This window comes from Pinus tabuliformis, chromosome J (genome assembly GCF_031772625.1).
Source record: "Pinus tabuliformis cultivar Carrire ecotype Pingquan chromosome J, CPIR1, whole genome shotgun sequence".
Taxonomy (NCBI): Eukaryota; Viridiplantae; Streptophyta; class Pinopsida; order Pinales; family Pinaceae; genus Pinus; species Pinus tabuliformis.
The window spans coordinates 1071742654-1071769934 of NC_142295.1; the positions used below are offsets into that span (position 1 = coordinate 1071742654).

Sequence of the window (27281 nt, forward strand, 5' to 3'; positions counted from 1 at the left end):
ACCCCACTAGGTATTGTTCTGCACCAACAAAATCAACACCCCACTAGCAACTCTAGACGAAATCTGCGTTGCACCTCTAGCCAAAGAAACTGAAAAAACGAGACTCAACAGTTTCTGTGCTAGCCAAATAACCACTGCGCTACCCTCTGCAGCAACAATGTCACCCAATTAGGCTGACGCATACTCTGCGTGAGCCTCCCTTGGTGACTATGTCAGCCCTCCTTTTCTCTCTCAGCCAATAACTGCGTTGTCTCTCAAGACAACTATTTTCACCACAAATTTTCCTCTGTCTTTTCGCCGATGGCTTCAGTCCTCCTTGTTCTGCAACCTTTGATACCATGTGAAAATTTCTGAATCTAACAAATCAACAATCTTACTGCAATAAACTGATTTGCATTACCTACTTGTGTTCTTTATTTTAACAAGTTATTTTCAGAATTATTTAGAAAATATTAATGCAAATACATTGCAGCTTACACCAATATACAGATCAAGTATGGGAAAAATAAATGAGACAATGTTAATTTTTGGTATGTTCTATGCTAAAGCAATTTATTTAATTTCTTTTCCATATTAGCAATCACATCAGCATAAAGTAAACTGCAGATTGAACATAAATATAAATCGCAGAAGACAAGCCAAGACAAGAGGACACAAGACGTGGCGTGAGCCAGGGACAAATCCCACAATGTGTGGGGAAAACCTTCGATCAAATCTTCTTTTATCTTCAAAGTTCAACACAAAGAGAGAGAGAGAGAGTACGTTTACAACAGAAGTCAACACTTTGACTTGTCTAGATCTAAGCATAGATCATCTCCTATAACGATGAGATCAGTTGAAGACATTCTACTTCAACTGATACCTATCATCGTGCTGCATCTGGTCCTCTAGTTGCACCACTGCATACTGCACCATGCTGCTGTCCATGTCCATGATCTTATCCATCATAATGCTGCTCAAACTAATGAGCATCATCATCATGCTGCTGCCCCTGCTAATGTACCCTTGCACATGATCTCATAGTGCTGCTCACCATGCTGCTGCGCCTGCTAATGTACCCTTGCACATGATCTCATAGTGTTGCTCACCATGCTGCTGCCCCTGCTAATGTACCCTTGCACATGATCTCATAGTGCTGCTCACCATGCTGCTGCCTCTGCCTTCTCGTTGCTTCATCATGCTGCAACAATTTGCCTCTGTTGATATCAGCCTTAGCTGCTTGCTCATGCATCATGCTGCTCATACTACTGCCCATTATGCAGCTCATCATGCTGCTCATAATACTGCCCATTATGCAGCTCATCATGCTGCTCATAATACCCTTCTGTTGCTTCATAATGGAGGTCATATACATATCAGCCTTAGCTGCTTGCTATGGCTTGCAGCCTAGCAAAGCAGCTAGGCTATAGTTAGCGTATAACATCCACGTAGAGCAGCGCATCACATTCACTTAGAACAGCGAATCACATCCATTATGAAGAGTGTATCACATCTATTTAGAACAACGTATCACTTTCATTAGAACATCGTATTACATTCATGAAATGCATATTACAGTCTCCATAATCTATGGCTAGATGTACCCATTTCAGCATATGAATTGTCTCCCATAACAGCGGCTAGATGAATTCATTATGGCGTATGAATTTTCTCCCATTACAGCATAATGTTCATTACAGCGTAATGTCTTCCATAATCTAACTGCGTGTAAGGATCTCTGTATAATTAGGGCAAGATCTATTCAGCGTATCTCTTTTATTATGAAGAGCGTATCATTGCTGCGTATATTATATGCCTCCAGCGTATATACATATGTCTTATCGACCAACGATGGAGTGTTCACTATATTGCTGCGAATTGCAACGCATTCCATGTTTGCGTATGATCGGTGTATATTTGCTGCGTGTTAGGGTAACGTTAAGACCGTGTAATATTTGCTGTGTGTAGGTCCTTAGATCTGTGGCTAGGTCTCAATGAACAACATATTAATTGTGTGGTCCATGACTGCTTTCATACGTGCTTGAACTGGACAGCGTATAGATGTATTTGCTGTGTGTATATGTCTTCTATGAATGACAACGTACGTGCCTTGCTTCTTATATGCAAGTGTCTCCATTGTTGTTCCATTTACTGCGATGAGGATAAGACTCTACAGCATTGAAACTTCTTCCATTAGCTGTGCTTATGCATCTCCATGATCAGTGTGATAGATCTTCATGACTGCGTTGGTAGGGCATCATCATAAGGCCAGCGTATTATTCTTGGTGTCTCCCTCCTTCTCCAAAAACCCAAGACGTGGAGAGGAGGAGATCACTCAAGAATTTTTTTTGTGTGAAATGACTTCAAGTCCTTGCCAATTTATACTAAAACGTAAGTGATGAATAGGCGTGATGTTTGGGCTTCTTGAGCCTACGTAAGAGCTGGTCGGCTAGATAATAAAACCATAATCTAAATAAATTCATATCTCCATAAATACATATCGGAATTGGATGATCTTTGGATCAATCCTACACCTCTTGACGAGAGGGATCCAATAAAAATATCAGTTGCCATAAATAAGCTGACCCACATGGAGTTTGGCCCTAGTTGCCAATTTAACACTCCCTCTCTACTAGGGAGAACTCCATCCATTGATCCATATGCCCGGTTGTACTATCTTTGCCATCAGTGCCCTGCACTGCTCTGCTCAACTCTGCTAGCTCTACTCTGCTCAGCTCTGTTGGCTCTGATAGCTCTGCTCTGCTCTGCTCAACTTAGCTCTGCTGAACTATGAAGAAGAAGAATTGATCGAGAATGTCTCATACCATTCTCCACTGACCCGAAGTCAGTCTCAGAGTGCGTACCACTGGTCCCAAACCAGTCTCAACCGACCCAAAGTCAGCGTCATAGTATGTACCACTCTCACTGGTCCCAGACTAGTCCTACACTGACACAAAGTCAGTCTCAGAGTATGTACCACTGGTCCCAGACCAGTCTCAGCTGACCCGAAGTTAGTGTCATAGTATGATACAACTCCTACCACTGGTCCCAGACCAGTATTGCAGGCTCAGAGAGTGTACCACTGGTCCCAGACCAGTCTCAACCAACCCGAAGTCAACGTCATAGTATGTACCACTCTCACTAGTCCGAGACCAGTCTTGCACTGACACAAAGTCAGTCTCAGAGTATGTACCACTGGTCCCAGGCGAGCCTCAACCGACCCGAAGTCAGCGTCATAGTATGTTACAACTCCTACCACTGGTCCCAGACCAGTATCACAGGCTCAGAGTGTACCACTGGTCCCAGGCCAGTCTCAACCGACCTGAAGTCAGCGTCATAGTATGTACCACACTCATTGGTCCTAGACCAGTCCTGCACTAACACAAAGTCAGTCTCAGAGTATGTACCACTGGTCCCAGACCAGTCTCAACCAACCCGAAGTCAGCGTCATAGTATGATACAACTCCTACCACTGGTCCCAGACCAGTATTGCAGGCTCAGAGAGTGTATCACTGGTCTCAGACCAGTCTCAACTGACCCGAAGTCAGCGTCATAGTATGTACCACTCTCACTGGTCCCAGACTAGTCCTGCACTGACACGAAGTCAGTCTCAGAGTATGTACCACTAGTCCTAGACCAGTCTCAACCGACCCGAAGTCAGCGTCATAGTATGGTACAACTCCTACCACTGGTCCCAGACCAGTATCATTGATCCCAGATCAATGGAGGCCATCCTAGCGTAGAGAGTACGGCAGATACAACGATGCGTCCATTGGTACTACTATGGTCCCTAACTTCATTTCCCTACTCATTGATCAGATGAGAGGTGCTTCCCATGAGTTCCAGACTGCATGGGTAGGATGCCTGGACAGGAGAACTAATCAATCCTGTCCTCACAGGAGAACACATCAATCCTGCTACAATCGCCATGGAGAACACATCGATCCAGGCCTCACAAGAGAACACATCAATCTTGTTACAATCGCCATGGAGAACACATCAATCCAGGCCTCACAGGAGAACACATCAATCCTGCTACAATCGCCATGGGGAACACATCAATCCAGGCCTCATAAGAGAACTAATCATCCTGCTACACAGGAGAGCGAATCATCCTGTTCCACAAGAGAGCGAATCATCTTGTTCCAGTGCGCACCACTAGGGGAGGGTGAGTCACCGTGTGGTCGTATGTTACTCCAGTAAGAACTGCAAGCCCCCAAAGCTCCCAAAGCTCAATGTATGCAATATGCAGGACCCTTGTACAAGGGTCTCTTGACAACTCCAAGTCGTTCGAGAAAATCACAAATTTGATCTTTCCCCGGGGCTCTGACCTGTACATCATCTCAGTGTGATGGAGCCTCCTTGCTCATCGACTTACCATATCCAAATAAGGCAGTATTTGATGTCTGTCTGCTGGAGAAATTGTCGAATACGAGATTCCTCAATAATCGAATCCCACCTTTGGTTGTCACAGAGGAAAACATCTCACTTAAGAGCTTCCACAACCATGCAGCTTCATACGAGATCATACTCATAGCCATGTATTCGGTCTTGGCGATGCTTATAGCGACCGACTTTTGCTTCCTGCATCGAAGCAGAATCCAAAGAGAACCAGCACTGAAAAGTGCTCTAATGATCCTCCACACTGCCTGCCCATTCAGCATTCGAATAATAATGCAATTTCATCTTTCCGGCAGTGTATCTCAGTCCATGAGAGATTGTGCCCTGAAGATGTCTCAGAAGATTCTTGGCACCAATCCAGTGAGGCTCAACCAAATATGAGCTCAACATGCTAACTACAAAACATATGTTTGGATGGAGGTTCACCAAGAACATCAATGTGAATGAGTTTATGAAACTCAGAGGCATTCCTAAATGAAGTCCGACGTCACTACCATATAACCTCTGAAAGTTAAGATCTTCGAGGTAGTCACAGGCTAGCAGTTTATCTTTCCACATTCGGAATCCAATTCCCTCTGTCCTCTACAAATGAGAGGGTCTACACTTATCAGACATAGGTGTCGGTATGAGAGGTCTGTCATCCACAACCTTCAGATGGTTTGGATAGATTTCACTCCTAGTGAATCTTAGCTTCATCAGACAGTTGTAGATCCTCTCATACTATGCTCGGGGTGTCTTGCTTCACGCCATAGAGGACTTTCTTCCACAAGCATACGTGAGATTCCTGATCATCAATCTCAAACTCCACGGGTTGTTCCAAACCTGTGGACCTGCTACATGAGGGGGAATGGTCCCCTTGTAAGATTTTCCTTCGATACATCTCAGACATGTACCTACATGCTCTTTTTGAATTCAGGCATCTCTGTCACCATCTGACTCACAGAACTCTGGTGTTGTGTCAATGGACATGGTCCCCAGTGGACTTCCTGCAACTTGATACAACCCTGAACTCAAAAACATCTTCGAAAATTCAATTTTCAAACACGTACCTTTCCATTGACGAATGCCACCATAAAACCTTTGACTTCCATTCCCTTTTCAGGATAGGTGGCATCGGCTCCAAGTGTAATCCCACGATTGTTTCCATCTCTACCAAATTAGAGAGTGTACCCTTCTATCCGATGAAGTGCCTTGAAGCACTACAATCAATATGCCAGATTCCCAAAGAATCTGAAGGAGAGGGCCAATACAAGATAACACTTCTTTATTAGAAACAATATTTGATTCTTCTTACCTGGGGTTCCTTGCTTCCTTGAAGAGTGGGTCGTGTCTTTGATGACTTGCATCTCTGTCATTTGGACACTCCGCATAAGGGACGAACTCATAACCAAGACATCTACCTTTCCATCCACCCTTAGATCCGAACTTCCCAATGAAGTGATCTTTAGGTATGCCATCAGAAACTTCCGCTGCGTCATTCTGATAACATTCTCTGCTTCAACTTCACTCTAGGTGAATTATGAGGAACCCATTGATCCTTCTGTCTTGTCCCAACTGTCTTCGGTGATTGCTCTTTCACTCTTGCTTGGGCATTGTCTTCACCTCTGCTCTGATACCATGTTAATTTTTGGTATTCTATGCTAGAGCAATTTATTTAATTTCTTTTCCATATTAGCAATCACATCAGCATAAAGTAAACTACAGATAGAACATAAATATAAATTGCAGAAGACAAGCCAAGACAAGAGGACACAAGATGTGGCGCAAGCTAGGGAAAAACCCCACAATGTGTGGGGAAACCCTTTGATCAAATCTTCTTTTATCTTCAAAGTTCAGCAGAGAAAGAGAGAGAGAGAGAGATAATACATTTACAACACAAGTCAACACTTTGACTTGTCTAGATCTAAGCATAGATCATCTCCTATAGCAATGAGATCAGTTGAAGACATTCTGCTTCAACTGATACCTATCATCGTGCTGCATCTGGTCCTCTAGTTGCACCACTGCATACTGCACCATGCTGCTGTCCATGTCCATGATCTTATCCATCATAATGCTGCTCAAACTAATGAGCATCATCATCATGTTGTTGCCCCTGCTAATGTACCCTTGCACATGATCTCATAGTGTTGCTCACCATGCTGCTGCCTCTGCCTTCTCGTTGCTTCATCATGCTGCAACAATTTGCCTCTGTTGATATCAGCCTTAGTTGCTTGCTCATGCATCATGCTGCTTATACTACTGCCCATTATGCAGCTCATCATGCTGCTCATAATACTGCCCATTATGCAGCTCATCATGCTGCTCATAATACCCTTTTGTTGCTTCATAATGGAGGTCATATACATATCAGCCTTAGCTGCTTGCTATGGCTTGCAGCCTAGCAAAGCAGCTAGGCTATAGTTAGCGTATAACATCCACGTAGAGCAGTGCATCACATTCACTTAGAACAACGAATCACATCCATTATGAAGAGCGTATCACATCTATTTAGAACAACATATCGCTTACATTAGAACAACGTATTACTTTCATGAAATGTGTATTACAGTCTCCATGATCTGCGGCTAGATGTACCCATTTCAGCATATGAATTCTCCCCCATAACAGCGGCTGGATGAATTCATTACGGTGTATGAATTTTCTCCCATTACAGCGTAATGTCTTCCATAATCTAACTGCATGTAAGGATCTCTGTATAATTAGGGCAAGATCTGTTCAGCGTATCTCTTTTATTATGAAGAGCGTATCATTGTTGCGTATATTATATGCCTCCAGCGTATATACATGTCTTATTGACCAGCGACGGAGTGTTCACTGTATTGCTGCGAATTGCAACGCATTCCATCTCTGCGTATGACCGGCGTATATTTGCTGCATACATCGTGTAATATTTGTTGCGTGTTAGGGTAACATTAAGACCGTGTAATATTTGTTGTGTGTAGGTCCTTAGATCTGCGGCTAGGTCTCAATGAACAACATATTAATTGTGTGGTCCATGACTGCGTTCATACGTGCTTGAACTGGACAGCGTATAGATGTATTTGCTGTGCGTATATGTCTTCTATGAATGACAGCGTATGTGCCTTGCTTCTTATATGCAAGTGTCTCCATTGTTGTTCCATTTACTGCGATGAGGGTAAGACTCTACAGCGTTGAAACTTCTTCCATTAGCTGCGCTTATGCATCTCCATGATCAGCGTGATAGATCTTCATGACTGCATTGGTAGGGCATCATCATAAGGCCAGCGTATTATTCTTGGTGTCTCCCTCCTTCTCCAAAAACCCAAGACGTGGAGAGGAGGAGATCACTCAAGAATTTTTGTGTGTGAAATGACTTCAAGTCCTTGCCAATTTATACTAAAACGTAAGTGATGAATAGGCGTGATGTTTGGGCTTCTTGAGCCTACATAAGAGCTGGTCGGCTAGATAATAAAACCATAATCTAAATAAATTCATATCTCCATAAATACATATCGGAATTGGATGATCTTTGGATCAATCCTACACCTCTCAACGAGAGGGATCCAATAAAAATATCAGCTGCCATAAATAAGCTGACCCACATGGAGTTTGGCCCTAGTTGCCAATTTAAGAGACAACCACACTAAGGGCACACTTATTTTTCGACTAAATGTCCCCAGAAAACCCAGTGTGGGAAAACCAGTGCAGCAGATATGAGGGTTGTATTATTATGCAGATTTTTGAATACAGCTATGGTGCCAAATCCTTCTCACCCAACAGAGAATAAACTTGGCAGAGGTACCTCTATTTGGAGACAAATATTTTGGCGAATCTAACAACTGGATGAACAAACGCCACAGGTGACTGCGTTGTCCCCAGTACTGTGCAACGATGGTTGCTCCCAGCTTTGCGCTAGAACTGCATCACCCTCCCAGTGAACCTTCCCGGCTCAGAAATTGATCTGTTGAACTAATGCCCGATTTGCCTCACAAAACCCCAATGCTGCCTCTAAGTGACCACGTCAGCCCTTCGGCCTCTGCGTCACCCTCCTAGAGCTGCGCTTTCTCTCCCTGGTGTTGTGCTACCTCTCTGCTATGTATTCTCAGCCTTGGACGAAAGTCCCATTGCCGAACTGCCTCTCTCTACATTAGAAGCTCACTCTGAAATTCTCAGCAAACCACGCCCCAGAATTTCATCTAGCTCGAGTGTTGCTCTCATTGTGTGTGTTCTCCAACTGACCCCAAGCCTTGTTTTATACTTTTCTTGTTGAGAAATCAACGACCGTTATCTAATCTCTAATCAACGACTAAGATAAAATTTGATTTGATCCTCGTCTCCTAGAAGCTTCTCAACCATTTTTTGATTAATACCCATTAATATTTTAATTTTCCTAAGTTTAGACTTAGGAACCCCATTAAAAATATTAATTATTTTAATAAAAATACAATCATGTGTTCTAGCCACTCCACAAAATTTCGGAGCTAGAGCACATCCGATGCTACCCAAAAATCAACAAGTAATCCATGTGAGCTTTGGCATAGAAGATATGTACATCTTCATTATAGAGCTTTGCCTTCCTTAAAACAAATGGTTTCAGGTGTTCTAGTTTTGCAGGAAGAACGTGAAGGAATATGTAAAGGATGTGTGCTCTAGAAGAATGTCAAGGAAACTTTTCCAAGCAGCGAAAGTAGATCGAAGGAAATTTTAGATCTAGTACATTATGATGTATGTGGTCTGATGCCAGTGAAATCTCTTGGAGGATTTTTGTGCTATGTAAACATTATTGATGAATTTTCACGCAAGACATGGATCTACTTCATGAAGACTAAAGATGAAGTATTTGACAAGTTCCAAAAGTTCAAGGATGAAGTAGAAAACTTGAAGGGAAATAATATCAAGATCCTGAGATCTGATAATTGAGGAGAAGATACCTCCAAGGAGCTCATTTCCTTCTGTAAAGAAGTTGGGATTAAAAGGGAATGGATAGTACTTTACAATCCACAACAAAATGGATTTGCAAAAAGAAAGAATAGAACTATTGAAGAATTTGGTAAGGCAATGATGCATGATCACGACTTGCCTATGTTTCTATTCAAAATAGAAGTCATCATTGAATTTTGGAAGACAAGACTCTTGAAGAAGCATTCATTGGACAAAAACCCCAAGTTGGTCATTTGAGAATATTTGGTTGCCTATTTATATCCATGTACCTGAAGATAAGAGAAGGAAGCTAGAGCCTTTAGGAAAGAAAGGAATATTTGTTGGGTACATTGATGAGAACCATCAAAGGCATATAGAATCTATGTTCTAGGTCAAAAACAAGTTGAAGTTAGCAAGGACATGATCTTTCATGAAAATGTTGCTTATTGGAAATTTAAAGATGTTTCCATGGATTTTGATGGTGGCAAAGAACGTGAAGCTCCCAATGAAGAAGTTACTAGTCCATCCAATACTACAGAACATCTCGAAGATCATCTAGAAGAGCTAGAAGGGCCAAACGAACTAGGGGATCCAATTGTTGTTCCGGAAATCAGGAAGAGACAAGCTTGGATTAGATCTACCTTGTAAGAAGCAAAAGGACTTGCAGCACCATGTGGCTCCTTGGGGAATGCAAGAGACCAAAAAGGTATTCTAGCTAAGTAGCATTAATGACTAGTCTCATTGATGTTGAACTTTCCACTTTTGAAGAAGTAGCTAGCCAACAAGTTTGAAAGGATGCGATGTTAGAAGAATACCAATCAATTATGAATAATGATGTATGGGAGATAATTCCTAGACCAGAAGGAAAATTATTGGTGTCCTCCAAATGGGTATACAAGATCAAGCATGCAATGGATGGTAGTATTGACAAATACAAAGCAAGATTTGTCGCTAGAGGGTTCTCCCATAAAGAGGGAGAGGACTACAATGAGACATTTGCTCCAGATACCAAGTACACCACCATTAGATCTATTTTGTATATTGCTTCTTCTATGGGTTGGAATTTACATCAAATGGCTGTAAAGACTGCTTTTCTTAATGGTGTGATTGAGGAAGAAGTGTACATAGAGAAACCTCAAGGTTTTGAGGCCGATGAAAGAGTCTCATGTTTGCAGATTGAAGAAAGCCTTGTATGGACTTAAGCAAGCACCTAGAGCCTGGTATGCATGAATTGACAAGTATCTAACAAGAGTTGGTTTCTTTAAAAGTGATGTTGATCCAAACCTGTATTTCAAGGTTGAGAAGAATGAACCTGTGATTCTGTTATTGTATGTTGATGACTTATTTCTGACAGGTATGGAGCATCTAATTATTCAGTGTAAGTGGGAGCTAGCTTCTGAAATTGATATGAAGGATTTTGCGTTGATGCACTACTATTTGGGGCTAGAAGTATGGCAGAAGCTCGACTAAACCTTTCTTTGTTAGGGAAAATATATTATCAATATCGTGTAGAAGTTTGAAATGATCAACTATAAGACAATGTCAACTCCCATTGTTACAAATCTGAGAAAGATGAGAGACTCTGAGTTTGATTTGGTAGATCCATCCATGTACAGGAAGCTGATTGGATCACTGATGTTTTTGGTTAATACCAAGCTGGACATTTGCTTTGCAGTGAACACATTAAGCTAGTTCTAGGTGGAACTGAGACATGTTCGTTTGATTGAAGCAAAGTGCATATTGAGATATCTGTGTGGTACATTTGACTATGGTTTGAGATATGTCTCAAACAGTGACACATAGTTGCAGGGCTATGCAATGTTGATTGGGCAGGGAGTGTTGAAGACAAAAAGCGTATCTCCAAAGGTTGCTTTAGTTTGGGCTTTGCTATGTTTTTGTGGACGAGCAAGAAACATTGATCTATTGCACTCAACACTACTAAAGCAAAATATATTGCAGCTAGCTTGGCGAGTTGTGAAGCAGTGTAGCTTTGGAAGCTACTCGTGGGACTCTTTGATGGTGTGCTAAAATCGATCGTGATATATTGTTATAATCAGAGTTGTGTGAAGCTAACACAAAATCCAGTTTTCAATGACATGTTGAAGCACATCTAGATCAAGTACCACTTCATTTGTGACATGGTGTAGAAGGGAGTAGTGAAGCTCCAGTATGTCTCTATTAATGAGTAGATTGTTGATATTCTTACAAAGCCTCTGTCCAATGTGAAGTTTGTGTACTTCAGGGACAAGCTTGGACTTGTTGAGAATAGCTCTCTCATTGAGAGGCATTGTTGATGAGATAGCATCATGGACTAGCATTCTCCCTGCATCATATATGACCAGAATTAGGGAGAATGGTCTGGAAGAGGATAAAGATTCTTCCTTTGTCAAGTATATTCACTAGAATTTGGAAGAATGGTCCTAGAGGCCCAAAATTACTCATAGAGTGTGGCCTTCCAACATCAAGTTCATTAGCATCAGGCCCATAATTACTCAATTAGAGTGTGGCCTTTGGGGATTCACCATGTGTTAGGTTTTGACCAAAATAATGGTGAACCAAGACTAATCTATATATTATGTGATAGATAGACCAAAGTTATGGTGACTAGTTGATGTTAATGGTGTGCCATTATAAGAGGTACCAACTAGATTTATGGTTGATGTACCATGTGTCGGGAGTATCAACTAGAATTATGGTGAGAATGCATCATGTGTCAAATATACCTACTGAAATTATGGTAGCTTGTTGATGCTAATGATTTACCATGTGTCAAAGTTGTTTGACCAAACTTATGGTCGTTGAATGATGTTGATACTATTGATGATTTGCTATAACCTTTTCTTAGAGAAATTTGTTCACAAGAAGAACATTTGTCTAGTTGTTATGACTACCTCCTTAGTTAAGAGGGAGTGTTGAATTTTGTACCCATGATTCGTCTTCATAATTTAGATTTTAGCCGTTGTACTATATAAAGAATTTGTAAGACATGTTCTTCATGTCATTTTGATTATTTAACCCTTGAAAGAATTTAAAGAAGAGATGTTCTTCATGTCAGATTTAAAAGAGAATTTCAAAATTCTGGAAGTTCGAGTAATTCGGCCTAGGGCAGATCAGATTAGAGTGAGTTGCTATGAAGATTGGGTGGCTTGACTTGAGGGTTGTTGACTAGGTTTGACCATAAGCATTGTTGGTCAATTTGACCTCTTAGTTGACTAGCAACATTAGATGTATCTCTTGTTGAACTAAAGAATTTCTCTAAGAAAATGGTTGTTGGGTTTTTCCCCTATGCGGGTTTTCCCATGGTAAATCTGTTGAAATTTCTAAGTCTGACACGTCATAAATTCCCACTGCATTATTTGGTTTATTTCACCTACTTGGTTATTCCTTAACAAGTTATTTATCCATATAAATACTGAAAATAAACACAAATGCAGTCTTAACTCATATACAAATCATCAACTGAAATAATAGACAAACACACAAGGAACACCGTTAGTTTTGGAAAATCATCCCCAGAAAAACCCAATGCGAGAAAACTGGTGCAACTGTTCTGAGGGTTTTATTATTAAGCATCGTTTTTTAGTACAACTAGGGTGCCAAACTGGCTCACCCAACAAAGATTTCTACACAGCAGTAATACCTCTTCTCGGAAGTAGATATTCAGCTTCTCAGCACTAGTCTGCCCCACGAAAATCCTTTTGGCGGTTCTCCAAGGCTCTGCGTCAACGCTGCTGGCCTCTGCGTAGCTCTAGAACCCTTTGCGTCAGCCTTCTGCCTCTCTGCATCAGCTCTCTGGCCTTCTTTGTTACCCACGCAGGCCCCTCAGCCTCTGCGCAATCTCTAGTTGCCTCTGCGTGGCTCCTACTGCCTCTGCGTAGCCTCCTCAATCACTACGCTGGCGCTTTGGCACTATATCTGCCTCTCTGCTATGTACTCATTGCCCCTCTGCAACTCTGATCAGTGGTTTGATTTCTCTTAGCAAACCCCACTCTAGAAAATCGAACTGACTAATCACTCTGGTGTATCTCCCACTGACCCTCAAGCCTCCTCTTATACTTTTTCTGTTGAGTCTTCAACGACCGAGATTACATCTCTAATCAACGACTAAGATTAGATTTGGCTTGATCCATGTCATTTAGAACCTTCTAACCTAGTTTTATATTAATACCCATTAATATTTTTATTTGCCTAAGTTTAGACTTAGGAACCCATTAAAAATATTAATTATTTTAATATCTCCTTCACTGGGAAGAATTTCCCCAAACCATTTCTAGGTCTTGGAGATCTCATGTGCTTTAGCCTCTCCACTAATTTTCATGGCTAGAGCACATTTGATGCTACCCCAAATCAACACTCCCTCTTAGCGATGAATGTGCTCTAGTAATTCTCCACCATTGAGCATCACCCTGATTATATGACACCGTTACATGTGCTGATGCTAGGCCTTCCTGCCCAACATCCTCTGCACTGTTGCATCTTGTATTGCTGCCCATGGCCCTACCACTGCCACTGCTACATATGTACGACAGCTCCCTCTGCATCCGTGTTGTTGCTTGTCCTTCCTCCCAACACTGCATCTACACGGTAGTTCTCTCTCATCATGCTGCATCGTGCTGCCCATAGCACTACCACTGCCACTGCTGCACTGGAATTCAATTACTGAGAAATAAGTAACTAATCTACCCAACTACTGACATCCTTGTCAGGCTAGAAACCCTCCCGATGTTGAAGCTCTATTTGCCACTATTTAGTGCTCCCTCTGCTGCAACACCTCTGTGCCTCTCGCACTGCTGCAACCACCTCTGTGCCTTCCTACACTGCTGCAACCACATCTGTGCCTCTCGCACTACTGCAACCTTCTCTGTGCTGCCAGAGACTACTGCACTCTAGCACTCTCTGCACTGCCAAGGACTATTGCACTCTCTGTCACTCCATCTGCATCCACTTCTACCGACATCCGCCATCCTGCTACTGTCAATTCGGGGCTTCTCGTAGCCGGATATGATCCAAGAGTTTGGGTACCTCAAGGATCCTGCCCCACATCTCTTGTAGTCCTCCTGACTACTGCTCGATGTCTCCCCACCTCTTCTCTAGAGGTACATGAGCACTCATGGCATAATTGTCATCATCCTCTACCTCCTCTGCCTTCATTGGCACTATCTTGGAGTCAAACGCCTTTCCCTTATTCTTCCTCAGACATTGGTTTGCATAATGGCCCAGTTCCCCACAGTTGAAGCACTTTATCTTGGAGAGGTCATTTTTCTTCCTATTTCCCCACTGCCCCACAGATGCTAGAGTTGCATCCTCTTCCTCGTCTTTCTTGACCTGGGCTCCTTTGCTACTACTTCCCACCTTGGTCAGCCGTTTGATCTCTTCTTGACGAGGAGTTGCCCATAGTTCTTCCCAATCTGGAAGATGCTCTCTGCCCAAAATGCGTTGGACAAATGTCTCCCACTCCTTGGAGACTGTGTTCAGGGTGGTCCTCACCATTAACTCCTGATCTTGCGTGGCCCCTATGGAAGTCAGTTGGTCACGAATCTCCTTCAATCTGCTGAGGATGTGATCTACCTGCTTCACCTTCTGCATTTGATACGACCGCAGCTGATTCTCCAGTAGCATCTTCCTTTGTACGGAAGTGCCCTAATACAATGTCGTCAAGGTGTCCCACATTTCCTTTTCCATATTCTTCTCAGCAATATGTTGAACCACATGATCCTTGACCCCATCAAGGATTATGCATTTTGCCTTGGCCATCGCATCCTCATACCTTTCGTTTTCAGCTAGGTCGACTGGAATAGTCTCGGTTCTCAAGGCGAAGGCCTTAATGTGGTGTCTATCTAGAACAGACAGGATCCTGGCCTTCCACGTGACAAAGTTGGACGCCCCGTCCAGCTTATCCTGATTCCTCAATCCTTTCATGGCCATCTCTCTGCTCTTCTTTTCGACTCCTCTGAGTCTCTACTTGCCTCCTGGAATTTCTCTGCTAGACTCCCTTTGAGTCTCGATTTCCCTCCTGGAAATCCTCCTGCCAATAGTCAAATCGCACCACTTCGATCTCTTATGCTCCTGCAACATTGATCTAGATTTTTTGGCTAGAAATCCGCCTAGGTAGTGACTCCCTCTACCTTGGTTTTGTCCTGTTAGGTACTATTCTACCTTGGCAGCAACAACACCCCACCAGCCTCACTCTCTGCAATCTGCCCACAACTTCCTATGCCCAAGCAACTGAAGAACTGAGCCTCTAGGCTTCTCGCAGTCCCGACAAGGCTGGTTTTCTCCCCTGGCGAATTGCGTCAACCCTCCTGGTCTCTGCATGGCTCTTCATGAGCCTCTTCTGTGTTGGCCTCTCTCTGGCTCGAACTGATGATGTAGGCCCTCTGCGTCAACCCTTCTTTGTTGCTTTTTGCCTAGGAACAACTTCTGTCACTCGGGACAACTGTTTCTGCTGCAAATTCTCTAATTCAACTGGCGCCTTCAGCTCTCTTGTGATCTGCATCACTCTGATACCATGTTGAAATTTCTAAGTCTGACACGTCAGAAATTCCTACTGCATTATCTAGTTTATTTCACCTACTTGTTTATTCCTTAACAAGTTATTTATCCATATAAATACTGAAAATAAACACAAATGCAGTCTCAACTCATATACAGATCATCAATTGAAATAATAGACAAACACACAAGGGACACCATTATTTTTGGACAGTCGTGCCCGAAAAAACCCAATGCGGGAAAACCGATGCAACAGTTATAAGGGTTTTATTATTAAGCAGCTTTCTTGAGTACAACTAGGGTGCCAAATTGGCTCACCCAATAGAGATTTCTACACGACAGTAATACCTCTTCTCGGAAGTAGATATTCAGCTTCTCAGCACTAATCTGCCCCACGAAAATCCTTCTGGCGCTTCTCCAAGGCTCTGCGTCAGCCCTGCTAGCCTCTGCGTAGCTCTGGAACCCTTTGCGTCAGCCTTTTGCTTCTTTGCGTCAACTCTCTAGCCTTCTGCACCACCCATGTAGGCCCCTCAGCCTCTGCGCAGTCTCTAGTTGCCTCTGCGTAGCCTCCTCAATCACTGCGCTGGTCCTTTGGCACTATCTCTACCTCTCTGCTATGTACACACTGCCCCTCGCTGCAACTCTGATCACTGGTTCGATTTCTCTTTGCAAACCTCGCTCTAGAAAATCGAACTGACTGATCACTCTGGTGTATCTCTAGCTGACCCTCAAGCCTCCTCTTATACTTTTTCTGTTGAGTCTTCAACGGTCGAGATTACATCTCTATTCAACGACTAAGATTAGATTTGGCTTGATCCATGTCATTTAGAGCCTTCTAACTTAGTTTTATATTAATACCCATTAATATTTTTATTTCCCTAAGTTTAGACTTAGGAACCCATTAAAAATATTAATTATTTTAATATCTCCTTCACCGTGCAGAATTTCCCCAAACCATTCCTGGGTCTTGGAGATCTCATGTGCTTTAGCCTCCCCACCAATTTTCATGGCTAGAGCACATCCAATGCTACCCCAAATCAACAAAATCTTGTCTTCTCTTTGTGTATTGTGATTTCTACTATCCTTATGGTTTTATTATTGACTTTATGAAGTGTAATTGCTTAATGATAAACTGGAATTGTTAAAAGAAGATTTATATCATTAGAAGTAATTACAGTATTTTAGAAATATTGTGCTTGTATTTATTGCACTTGAAAATCAACACGCAAGCTCCAATCGCAGTTTCGCAGGCCCCAACCACGGTTTCACATGCCTGAACCACAATTCTTGCCACGGTTTTGGAAACTGCTCTCTCAATTCTGAGGGGTATTTCTTTTTCTTGGAATTTTTGAACTGCTATGTGATGAACCATGCTTCCTGGACACTCCCAAGGTGCTCTCTTGATGCTCCCTAGATGCTCCCTCTAGAAATTTTGTGTCCTATAGCCCCATCCTTGTATGAATTTGTTTTCTCACCATGTTTAATGCCCAAACCCCATCCATGTTCATTGTTGATTTAAACATGAACATAAAATTACTGTTAAAACACTTGAAGTTGCCACTACTTTTCACTTTTAGCTGATAATTTTACAAGAATGCACAAAAAATTTGGACACTCATTTTTGGTCAAAGTTTGATGAACTATGGATCACATGTACTCAAGAAGAATCAAGGCTCATGTGAAGAGGAAGATTCGAAAATCCTAAGAAGGTGACTCTTAGGCATATGCAATACATTTCGAGAAGGGTTGAGGAAGGAAGAAGTTTGGCTTGCAAATAAGAAATGGAGGAGGAAGAAATGAAGGAAGAAGACCTGAAGAAAGATGACCCGCTCGTCAAGGAATGAGTGACATGTCAAAGGTTCAATGCCATTATTGTCACAAATTTGGTCACTATAGAAGCGATTTTCTTGAAAGATTGAATGATAGAAAGAGGAAGGGAAACTAGCATGCTACCATGGAAGACTTGTATGAACTTCCAAAGAAGCCTAAGATTGAAGATCCAGGTGATAAAGAATTCTTCTATTTTTCTTCTCTTACTAGTTCTCTTGTAGATAATGAAGACTTGTGGCTAGTAGATAGTGGTGCCTCAAGGCGCATGACAAGAGATCAAGACAACCTCACAAGTCTAATGGAAATAATAGTATCACAAAAGGTGGAACTTGGAGACAACAATAGTTATGCAGTCAAAGGCATTGGGAAAACAATCTTTGAGCTAGAATATGGTCACATTGTTCATCTTAGCAACATATTATATGTACCAGGTTTGAAGAATAATTTGGTTTCTATTTCATGCTTGGAAGATAAATGGGATAGGTTGTAGCATGCATGGAGCGTTGGAGTGTCCATCCAATAGTAGTTGGTAAATAGGGTGTTGGAGCATCCATCAAATTGAAGCCTTAAGTCTGGGGCTTTGGAGTGTCCTTTCGGCTGCAATTGGTCAACATGGCATACGAGGATCCAACAGTTTGGAGCCTATAACTCAGCAGGTTGGAGCCTCCTTTAGTTGGAGCTAAAAACTTGATGTAAATATTTTTGAATACAAATATTAAGAAGCATTCATTGGTTTTTGTCCCGGTGGGGATTCCACCTAAAAATTTGTTGCCTATTGTCTTGATGGTTGTACATTGTTGAATGGTGTTGATTACTGTTTATATGCTATTGATTTATGTAGATGAAATGATAAGGATAATTAATGCTCTGTGAAGTTAAAAATACTAATTGATAAAAAATATTGATTCACCCCCCTCTCAGTATTTCCAACAAGCAAGAGACCAAAGAGGTATTCTAGCTATGCAACATTGATGACTAATCTCAATGATGTTGAAACTTCCACCTTTGAAGCAGCTAGCCATTAAGTTTGGAAGGATGCGATGTTAGAAGAATACCAATCAATTATGAAGAATGATGTAGGGGAAATTGTGCCTAGGCTTGAACAAAAATTAGTGGTGTCCTCCAAATGGGTATAAAAGATCAAGCAGGCAATGGATGGCAGTATTGACAAATAAAAAGCAAGATTTTTGGCTAGAGGGTTCTCCCAAAAAGAGGGAGAGGACTACAATGAGACCTTCGCTCTAGTTACCAGGTACACTACCATTAGATCAATTATATATATTGCTTTTTCTATGGGTTGGAATTTACTTAAGATGGACGTAAAGACTACTTTTCTTAATGGCGTGATTGAGGAAGAAGTGTACATAGAGCAACATCAAGGTTTTGAGTTCCATGAAAGAGAGTCTCATGTTTGTAGTTTGAAGAAAGCCTTGTATGGACTTAAGCAAGTACCTAGAGCCTGGTATACATGAATTGACAGGTATCTAACAAGACTTGGTTTCTTTAAAAGTGATGTTGATCCAAACCTATATTTCGAGGTTGAGAAGAATGAACCTGTGATTCTGTTATTGTATGTTGATGACTTATTTCTGACATGTATGGAGCATCTAATTATTCGGTGTAAGAGGAAGTTGTCTTCCAAAATTGATACGAAGGATTTTGGGTTGATTGACTACTATTTGGGGCTAGAAGTATGGAAGAAGCTTGGCTAAATATATCTTTGTTAGGGAAAATAAATTCTCAAGATCCTGCAGGAGTTTGAAATGATGCACTATAAGACGATGTCGACTCCCATGGTTACAAATCTGAGAAAGCTAAGATCCTCTGAGTCTGATTTGGTAGATCCATTAATGTAGTGGAGGTTGATTGGATCGCTGATGTATTTGGTTAATACCAAGTCGAACATTTGCTTTGCAGTGAACACATTAAGCTAGTTCCATGTGGAACTGAGACATGATCATTGGATTGAAGCAAAGCACATATTGAGATATTTGCATGGTACATTTGACTATGGTTTGAGATATGTCTCAAATGGTGACATACAACTGCAAAGCTATACAAATGTTGATTGGGTAGGAAGTGTTGAAGACAGAAAGAGTACCTTTGGAGTTTGATTTAGTTTGGCCTCCAGTATGATTTTGTGAATGAGCAGGAAACATACATCTGTTGCACTCAATACTGCCAATGCAAAACATATTGTAGCTAGCTTGGTGAGTTGCAAAGCAGTGTGGCTTCAGAAGCTACTCGTGGGACTATCTGATCATGTGCTAGAACCGACCATGATACATTTTGATAATCAGAGTTGTGTGAGTCGTGACGTTGACACAAAAGCCAGTTTTCCATGATAGGTTGAAGCACATTGAAATCAAGTACCACTTCATTTGTGACATGGTGCAGAAGGAGCAATGAAGCTCCAGTATGTCTCTATTGATGATCAGATTGTTGATAGTCTTACAAAGCCTCTGTCCAGTGTGAAGTTTGTATACTTCAGGGTCAAGCTTGGACTTGTTGAGAATACCTCTCATTGAGAGGGAGTGTTGACTGACATTCTCCCTGTGTTATATATGACCAGAATTAGGAAGAATGGTCATAGAGGCCAAAAATGACTCAAATAGAGTGTCGCCTTCCAGCATCAAGTTCATTAGGATCAGGCCCGAAATTACTCAAATAGAGTGTGGCCTTTGGGAATTCACCATGTGTTAGGTACATACCAAAATAATGGTGAACCAAGACAAGTCTGTATATTATATGATAGATAGACCAAAGTTATGGTGACTAGTTGATGCTAGTGATGTGCCATTTGCAAGAGGTATCAACCAGAATTATGGATGATCTACCATGTGTCAGGATTACTGACCAGAATTATGGTGGGAATGCACCATGTGTCAAATGTATTGACCGGAATTATGGTAGGTTGTTGATGCTAATGATCTACCATCTGTTAAGGTTGTTTGACCAAAATTATGGTAGTTGAATGATGCTAATACTATTGATGATTTTCTATAACCTTTTCTTAGAGAAATTTGTTCACAAGAAGAATATATGTCTAGTCGTTATAAATACCTCCCTAGCTAAGAGGGAGTGTTGAATTTTGTAGCTATGGTTTGTCTTCACACTTTATATTTTAATCCTTGTAATATAAAGAATTTGTAAGACATGTTCTTCATGTCATTTTGATAATTTAACCCTTGAAAGAATTTATATAAGACATGTTCTTCATGTTGGATTTAAAAGAGAAAATTTCAAAATTCTGGAAGGCTGAGTTTTTCTAGGCATATTCTAGAGCCTGAAATTCGGCCTAGGGTAGATCAAATCAGAGCAAGTTGCTAGGAAGATTAGGAGCTTGATTTGAGGATTGTTGACTAAGTTGGACCATAAAATTTGACCTCTTAGTTGACTAGCAGCATTAGATGTATCTCTTGTTGAACTGAAGAATTTCTCTAAGAAAATGGTTGTTGGGTTTTCCCCTAAGTGGGTTTTCCCAGGGTAAATCTTGTGTTCTTTGTGTATTGTGATCTCTATTGTCCTTGTGTTTTTATGGTTGAATTTATGAAGTGTAATTACGTAATGATAAACTAGAATTGTTCATAGAAGATCTATATCATTAGAAGTAATTACTAGTATTTTAGAAATATTGTGCTTGTATCTATTGCACTTGGAAAATCAACACACAGGCTCCAACCACAGTTTTGCAGGCTTGAACCACAGTTCTGCCACAGTTTCGAAAACTGCTCGCACAATTCTGAGGGGCATTTTTTTTTCTTGGAATTTTCAAACCATTGTGTGATGAACCATCCTTCCTGAGCACTCCCAAGGTGCTCTCTTGATGCTCCCCAGATGCTTCCTAGATGCTCCCTCTAGAAATTTTGTCTTGTAGCCCGAACCCTGTTTGAATTTGTTTTTTTCATCATTTTTAATGTCCAAACACCATGTTCATTGCTGATTTAAACATGAATATAAACTCGCAGTTAAAACACTAGAAGCTGATAATTTCACAAGTTGCACAAAAATTTTGGACATTGATTTTTGGTCAACTTGACCCTGGAAAATCCCCAAAGGGAAGACCAGTTTCAAGAGGAATTTTATTTTTCTTTACTCCGAGAATTTTACAGCATTAATTACAAACACAACGATACTTATCTCCATGTTGCTATCTAGGAAATCATGTCACTATCTAGCAATCACTTCCCTTGGAATGCATGTCACTGTTCAGACCTTTTTCCATAAATTTCGTGCTACAGTTCATACTTTGACCCCTTGAAATTTGTGCCACGGGCTGACTACACAGTGCCCAAAAATTAGTTGCAAAAAACACTTCGCTTCCAAAAAATGTCCACGCTTCGTACAATATTGGGTCTAACTACATGTAAAAAAATGGGTCTACATCATGATCAACCTATCATCTCCCTTGAAATTTGCCTTTAAATCTAAAAATTCCCATCAAGTTACAATGGTGATTGAATATTGTACACTGTTTGACTCTTTGAGAACATGCTATAGTCTATGTATCATACTATTCTAAGAGGACTCCACTTAGAGTTGGATGGGATTGATCTAATTAAACTATTCTTGACACATCTTTCGTATGCTATATATGATTATCTATGTATTGTCTCAAAGCTATCTTGTTAGCATTATCAAAAATTGAAAATTAGAATTTTGATGTGTCAAACCCTTCTTGCTAGCATTATCATGTGTACTGCCTACACGTAATTAATAACTTATACAACCTACAAATTACGAATAAGTAATCTAATGAAAAATCCAAATAGATTATTTACTTTATAGGGTTTTAAATAGGTAGCAAATATTGTTAAAAAAGTAAACCAAAAAGTCTAATGTTATTTGCTTGGGATCTGTCATGTGAGGCCTAGTTGGCACAGGATCCATTTCAGTAGCATGGGATCTGTTTCTAGGTTTGAAGGATCTGTTTGTGTGGTGGATCCTACGTGGATTTGGGTGGATCTATATCCATATCTGTATTGGAAACGTGGGTATGCAGATCTCACATCAAGACCGCATGGATCTGGTAACACAGCTTACAAGGCAGCCTATGAAAATAAATACCATTCATGTCAATACCATGAAGCTACAGCCCTGAGGGCACTCTTTTCTCAGCATACAACAGATCTGAAATGTCTTATTACAGCAGTAAATCTACTCCCTTATTTTTAGATGTGTTAAATTACTTAGCCAATTCGTCTCATTTTTATGTCAAATCAGGATGAACAATGAGTGCTAGAATCTACCCAATCATGAAGATAACATGCACTGAAATTCAAATCATTGACTCCTGAAACACTTCATCTATATATATATATATATATATATATATATATATATCACAAATTGGTATAAATCTATCTCTCTAATCCTGCTAGCAAAACCGTATGAAACCCTAGCTACTAACTCCTCCAAGGTAGGAATAACTCATAACTAAAGATGGTCTCTCCACCAAATATCCTCAACAAGCTAGCATGAACACTAAGTCCTCCTTGGCACCTACACTTGCATCCAATAAGTGTGCAAGAATATCTCCTCTATTCTCCACAACAAGCACACCAAGTAGTAGTGTGGTTTCCAAAGCCACGAGATGTTATTCTTCTTCTTCTCTCACAAGAGCTACAAGATAAAATGCTTCCATTCCTCCTCTAAGGTTTATCCCAAACCCTAGTCTTCTTTGTCTCCTAAGGAAAAACCCTAACCCTAGGCCTCCTTTGAAATTCCTTCAAGAATCATAGTTCTCAAGACAAAGAGAGGAAATATATGTAAAGAAGACTACAAGAAGGGAAGTATTCCCTAGGCTCACATTTCTACTTGAAGTTTGCGACTTTATGAAAAGGCTCTCTCCCTTTTATTTATATGAAAGGTGAGGAATTCCAATAATAACAAGTGCACATAGTTCACATCAAGAAACACGACTAAACAATTGATGGCCCCACATTCAAAGTGCTTCAACTCCAACTAACACATGTTAAGGTCCAAGGTGAGCATGTCCAACTAGTTAGGGTCCAAGATAGAATGCATTGTGAGATGTGTCCAAAGCTCATGCTCGAAAGATCTCTAATGCTCCAGTGTTCTATCCTAACTTCTAAGCCATGTGTACCTTTGGGTCCACCCCACATAGATGGTCATTCAATCCAAGCATTCCCAAGTCAACTACAGACCTCTATGCAAGCAACCAAATGTCCCCATGCCACCTAGGGCCCTATTACACACTGCAAGTGGGTAACCCATAGGAGAAAACTCTTCTCCTCCTTTGATAGCTAGCTTGCCAGTGGCCCTATTTGATCAACACATAACATGATGCTAGGATCCTCCACTTCTTTCCTTGGCCAATTTTTTTCTCCCATCTAGGATTCCTTCTTGAAGGAAGGTGGTCAACCATTGGTAGGTACTTTAATCATTTTGCAATCATATGTTTTCACTTAATGTTATGGGCATATTGGATCAAAGGGAAAACTAAGGCCTTAGGGTTTTGGGAAGCACACCATTGGAGAAGATTTGATTGAAGCAACGTCTCCAAGATTTTCCATACATTCTATTTCCATTTTTTTTAATCGATGTCCATTCTTCAGGTTGGTGGTCATTGGTCATTGGGATTCGCAGCCTTTCATTCTCATCCTTGAGTCTAGGCCAAAAAAACCTTGCGATGGAGGTTGATGTAACTAAAAGAAATATAAAAGCATAATAAAGCCACAATGAAAGAGAAAGATAAAATGCAAAATATGGTTGGGACATTTGATTAGCACGTGGGAAAAATCCTAGCATGGCCTTTGCCCCCCTCATTAGCTATCACCTAGTTCATTAAGGACATGATGCTGCATCCAGAAAAGGAACTCTTGTATAATTTGTCCCAACTTTGATGAGCGATACACTGACTCATCATTAAGGAATAATGGAAAATATTAGAAATAAGCTTGGGCTCCTAAGCTATGCACCCAAATAAAGATAAATCATAAAAAAGTAAAAGACGCACTAGAGGGGTGGAAAAAGTAGGCCGAGGAAAGGGGTAACTCACGCCTCCACGATTGCTCCCTCCTTGCATCTATACACTCAAGATGTTGGACCTCCATCAATTGGTCACATGGCTATGGCACCTTGCCCTGAAGTCTTTCCCACTCCGCAACCACCATTTTCACAGACACCTATGAAAGATGTATTGATCCAGTGGAAAGGCATGCCACCCAAAGATGTCATATGGAAACCAAACATGATCCTTCAAATGTCTTCAACATTGAGGGGTAACACTACTTTCTAAAAGGGGGGGGCGGGCATGTTAGTGTCCTACCCTAACCTTCCTACATTAGGCTACCTAGGAGTTAGTTAATTGTTGTATGCAACCATCCTCTTTGATTCAGGCTGATTGGATAGTAGTGGATAGTTATTTTATGTAAAAAGGTGCACTTTATAAGGCCCACTAGGTAGTCGGTACCTATTAGTGATCGAGATGGGAGATTATGGAATATTTGTCGTGTGTTGTGTATTTGGAGCTATGCTTGGCGAAAGGTCACCCCATATTAAGAGGCAGGTGAACATTGTTTTCTTCTTCAGATTATCTTAATACAAGGGTATCTTTTACATCTTTCATAGTATTCTCTTGTATATGGTTATTATAATTTTATTCTCCATATACTTGGTTGTGTTTCAATTTGAAGGGTTAAGGAACATCACATAAAACAAGTGTCTAGGTTAAGATGGAGAAATCTGACAAGGCATCTATATTGGATAAATCTCACCAGACACTGTGTCTTGATAGATCACTGTGTCATTCAATAGTGCATAAAAACAAAGGGCATTCTATTATCTACACATTCAATTCCAATGTCTTTGCTTAAATAATAAATTGGCAGCCTCCATACTGGAAATTTTGTAATTGGAATCTGTTATCAGTGTTGTCTTTCCTTTCAAGAAGAATACTTTATTTCTATAATGGTCTTATCTGAAATATAACCTACTTGAAAATTCCTTGCAGGCTTTGGTTGCAATCCCTGCCATTGATAGTGAAGCAGTGCAACAGAGATTAGACCGTGTTCGTACATATTATGAACTTTTGAATATGCCATTTGAGGTACCATGGTTTCATTCTCCCTGAAATTTGGTCCTTCCATTCAGTATTATTTATGTTCAGCATTATTTTATGAATGAAAGTTGCTATTTTACATAGAAGATACTCATTTGGTTTTTTGTTTTTGTTTTTGCAGGCTTTACTTGCATTTGTGGCAGAACATGACACTCTGTTCACATTCTCAGAGTACCCATTTTAACTTGTCCTTGTTTTTTGACGCTGAATCAAACCTTGAATTTTTGTCTTTTCTTACGTCATATACATCTATAACTCGTTTACATTACAATGACTTTAGTTTGAATTTTGATTTCAAGATTAATTTCATATTCCTTAACATTATTCCTATAAGAGGTAACCATACCTTCTAGCTTTTAATCAGCAAATCGTGCCTTTTCCCGTAGGTATTCGAGCCTCTTAAAGGTCAACATACCAGGGAGAGATATACCTGCTGATGCAGTTCAAAGGATTGGCCAGATCTTAGCACCATGATGGCTGTGTACAAGATATGTTCCAAATATGTTGCCTGTGTTTTAAGTTAGGGAAGCAGCCCCTTCTTGAGTATAGTGTACAATAGATATTATTTGGTCACTAAATGCGGCGTATCATGAAGATTATCCTCTCTGGTATCTGAAGGGCATGTGGACCTTTCTTAGTCCTCGAGTTCAGTGACACTACCTGTTCTTGGGCATGTAATCGTACAAGCCTGACTGTCTGAAACTATTCACAGCAAAAATGGACAGTGGCCGCTTGCCTTGTTTATTGGATATTCATGATATGTTGTAAAAAAATTCTCATTCATTTCTATCATTTGAAGTACAGTTTGGCTCATCAAGGATGTATTTGTAATTGTTTACATATATTCTTTTGACACAGCAAAGGATAAGACAAAGAGCCCCTATTTATACCTAATTTTTTTCTTGCGATTTAAGCTAGGTATATGCCCCTTCTTGGTTATGTACGATAGATATGTTTAGATAACGATGAGCGAACACGGAGGATTCCAAAGAATACCCTCTCTGGAGTCTGCAAGGCAAATGGATTGTTCCAAGTTCTCGAGTCAAGTGACACAAAACAGTTACTGAGCATGTAATTGTGAAAGATGTGATGTATTAAGGCACACCATGAATAATTTTCTGTATCATGTTTTGGCCATGCACAATAGCTCAGACGACTTTCTTTTCCGTTTATTCATGATATACTATAGTATATTCTCATGCATTTATATTGTGTTTATGACATATACAGTTGGGCTCATTAAGGAATGCTGTGCAACCTGTAAAAGTACGTATTTTCCTTGTGGAATGTGCAGAACAGAATACTAAATTTGATGTATGACAGATTTTGTTAGTAAATTATTGCAACAAAATGAAAGACTCTTAAATCAACTATATCTAGTATTACTATGCAGGAACATTATGGAATTATTTACTTATGAAGTTGCTGTTTTCCTCTGAGGCAGCAAGGCAGCAAGAGGGAACACCTATTAGCACTTTCTATATAAAGACAATTTTATAAAATTTGGCCAAATTTTTTTATTTGAATTTTCTAACAAATTTTGATGATCTGTTGTCATGTAAAACTTCCCAATTTCGTGTGTAACACCAAAAAAATATCTGAAAAATTACAT

At 40.5% G+C, this 27281-nt stretch overlaps 1 protein-coding gene across 1 annotated transcript in view; it reads left to right on the forward strand.

The window, feature by feature from the left end:
* The window catches only part of SEC8 (subunit of exocyst complex 8), a 438983-nt gene extending 412107 nt beyond the window's left edge, over nucleotides 1–26876 (forward strand). Inside the window, exons 24-26 of the mRNA XM_089379035.1 lie at nucleotides 25562–25657; nucleotides 25791–25840; nucleotides 26056–26876. Of these exons, the coding sequence (XP_089235161.1) occupies nucleotides 25562–25657; nucleotides 25791–25840; nucleotides 26056–26143 (234 nt within the window). The 3' untranslated portion in view covers nucleotides 26144–26876. The remainder of the gene's footprint in view (nucleotides 1–25561; nucleotides 25658–25790; nucleotides 25841–26055) is intronic.
* The last annotated feature ends 405 nt before the right edge of the window (nucleotides 26877–27281 follow it).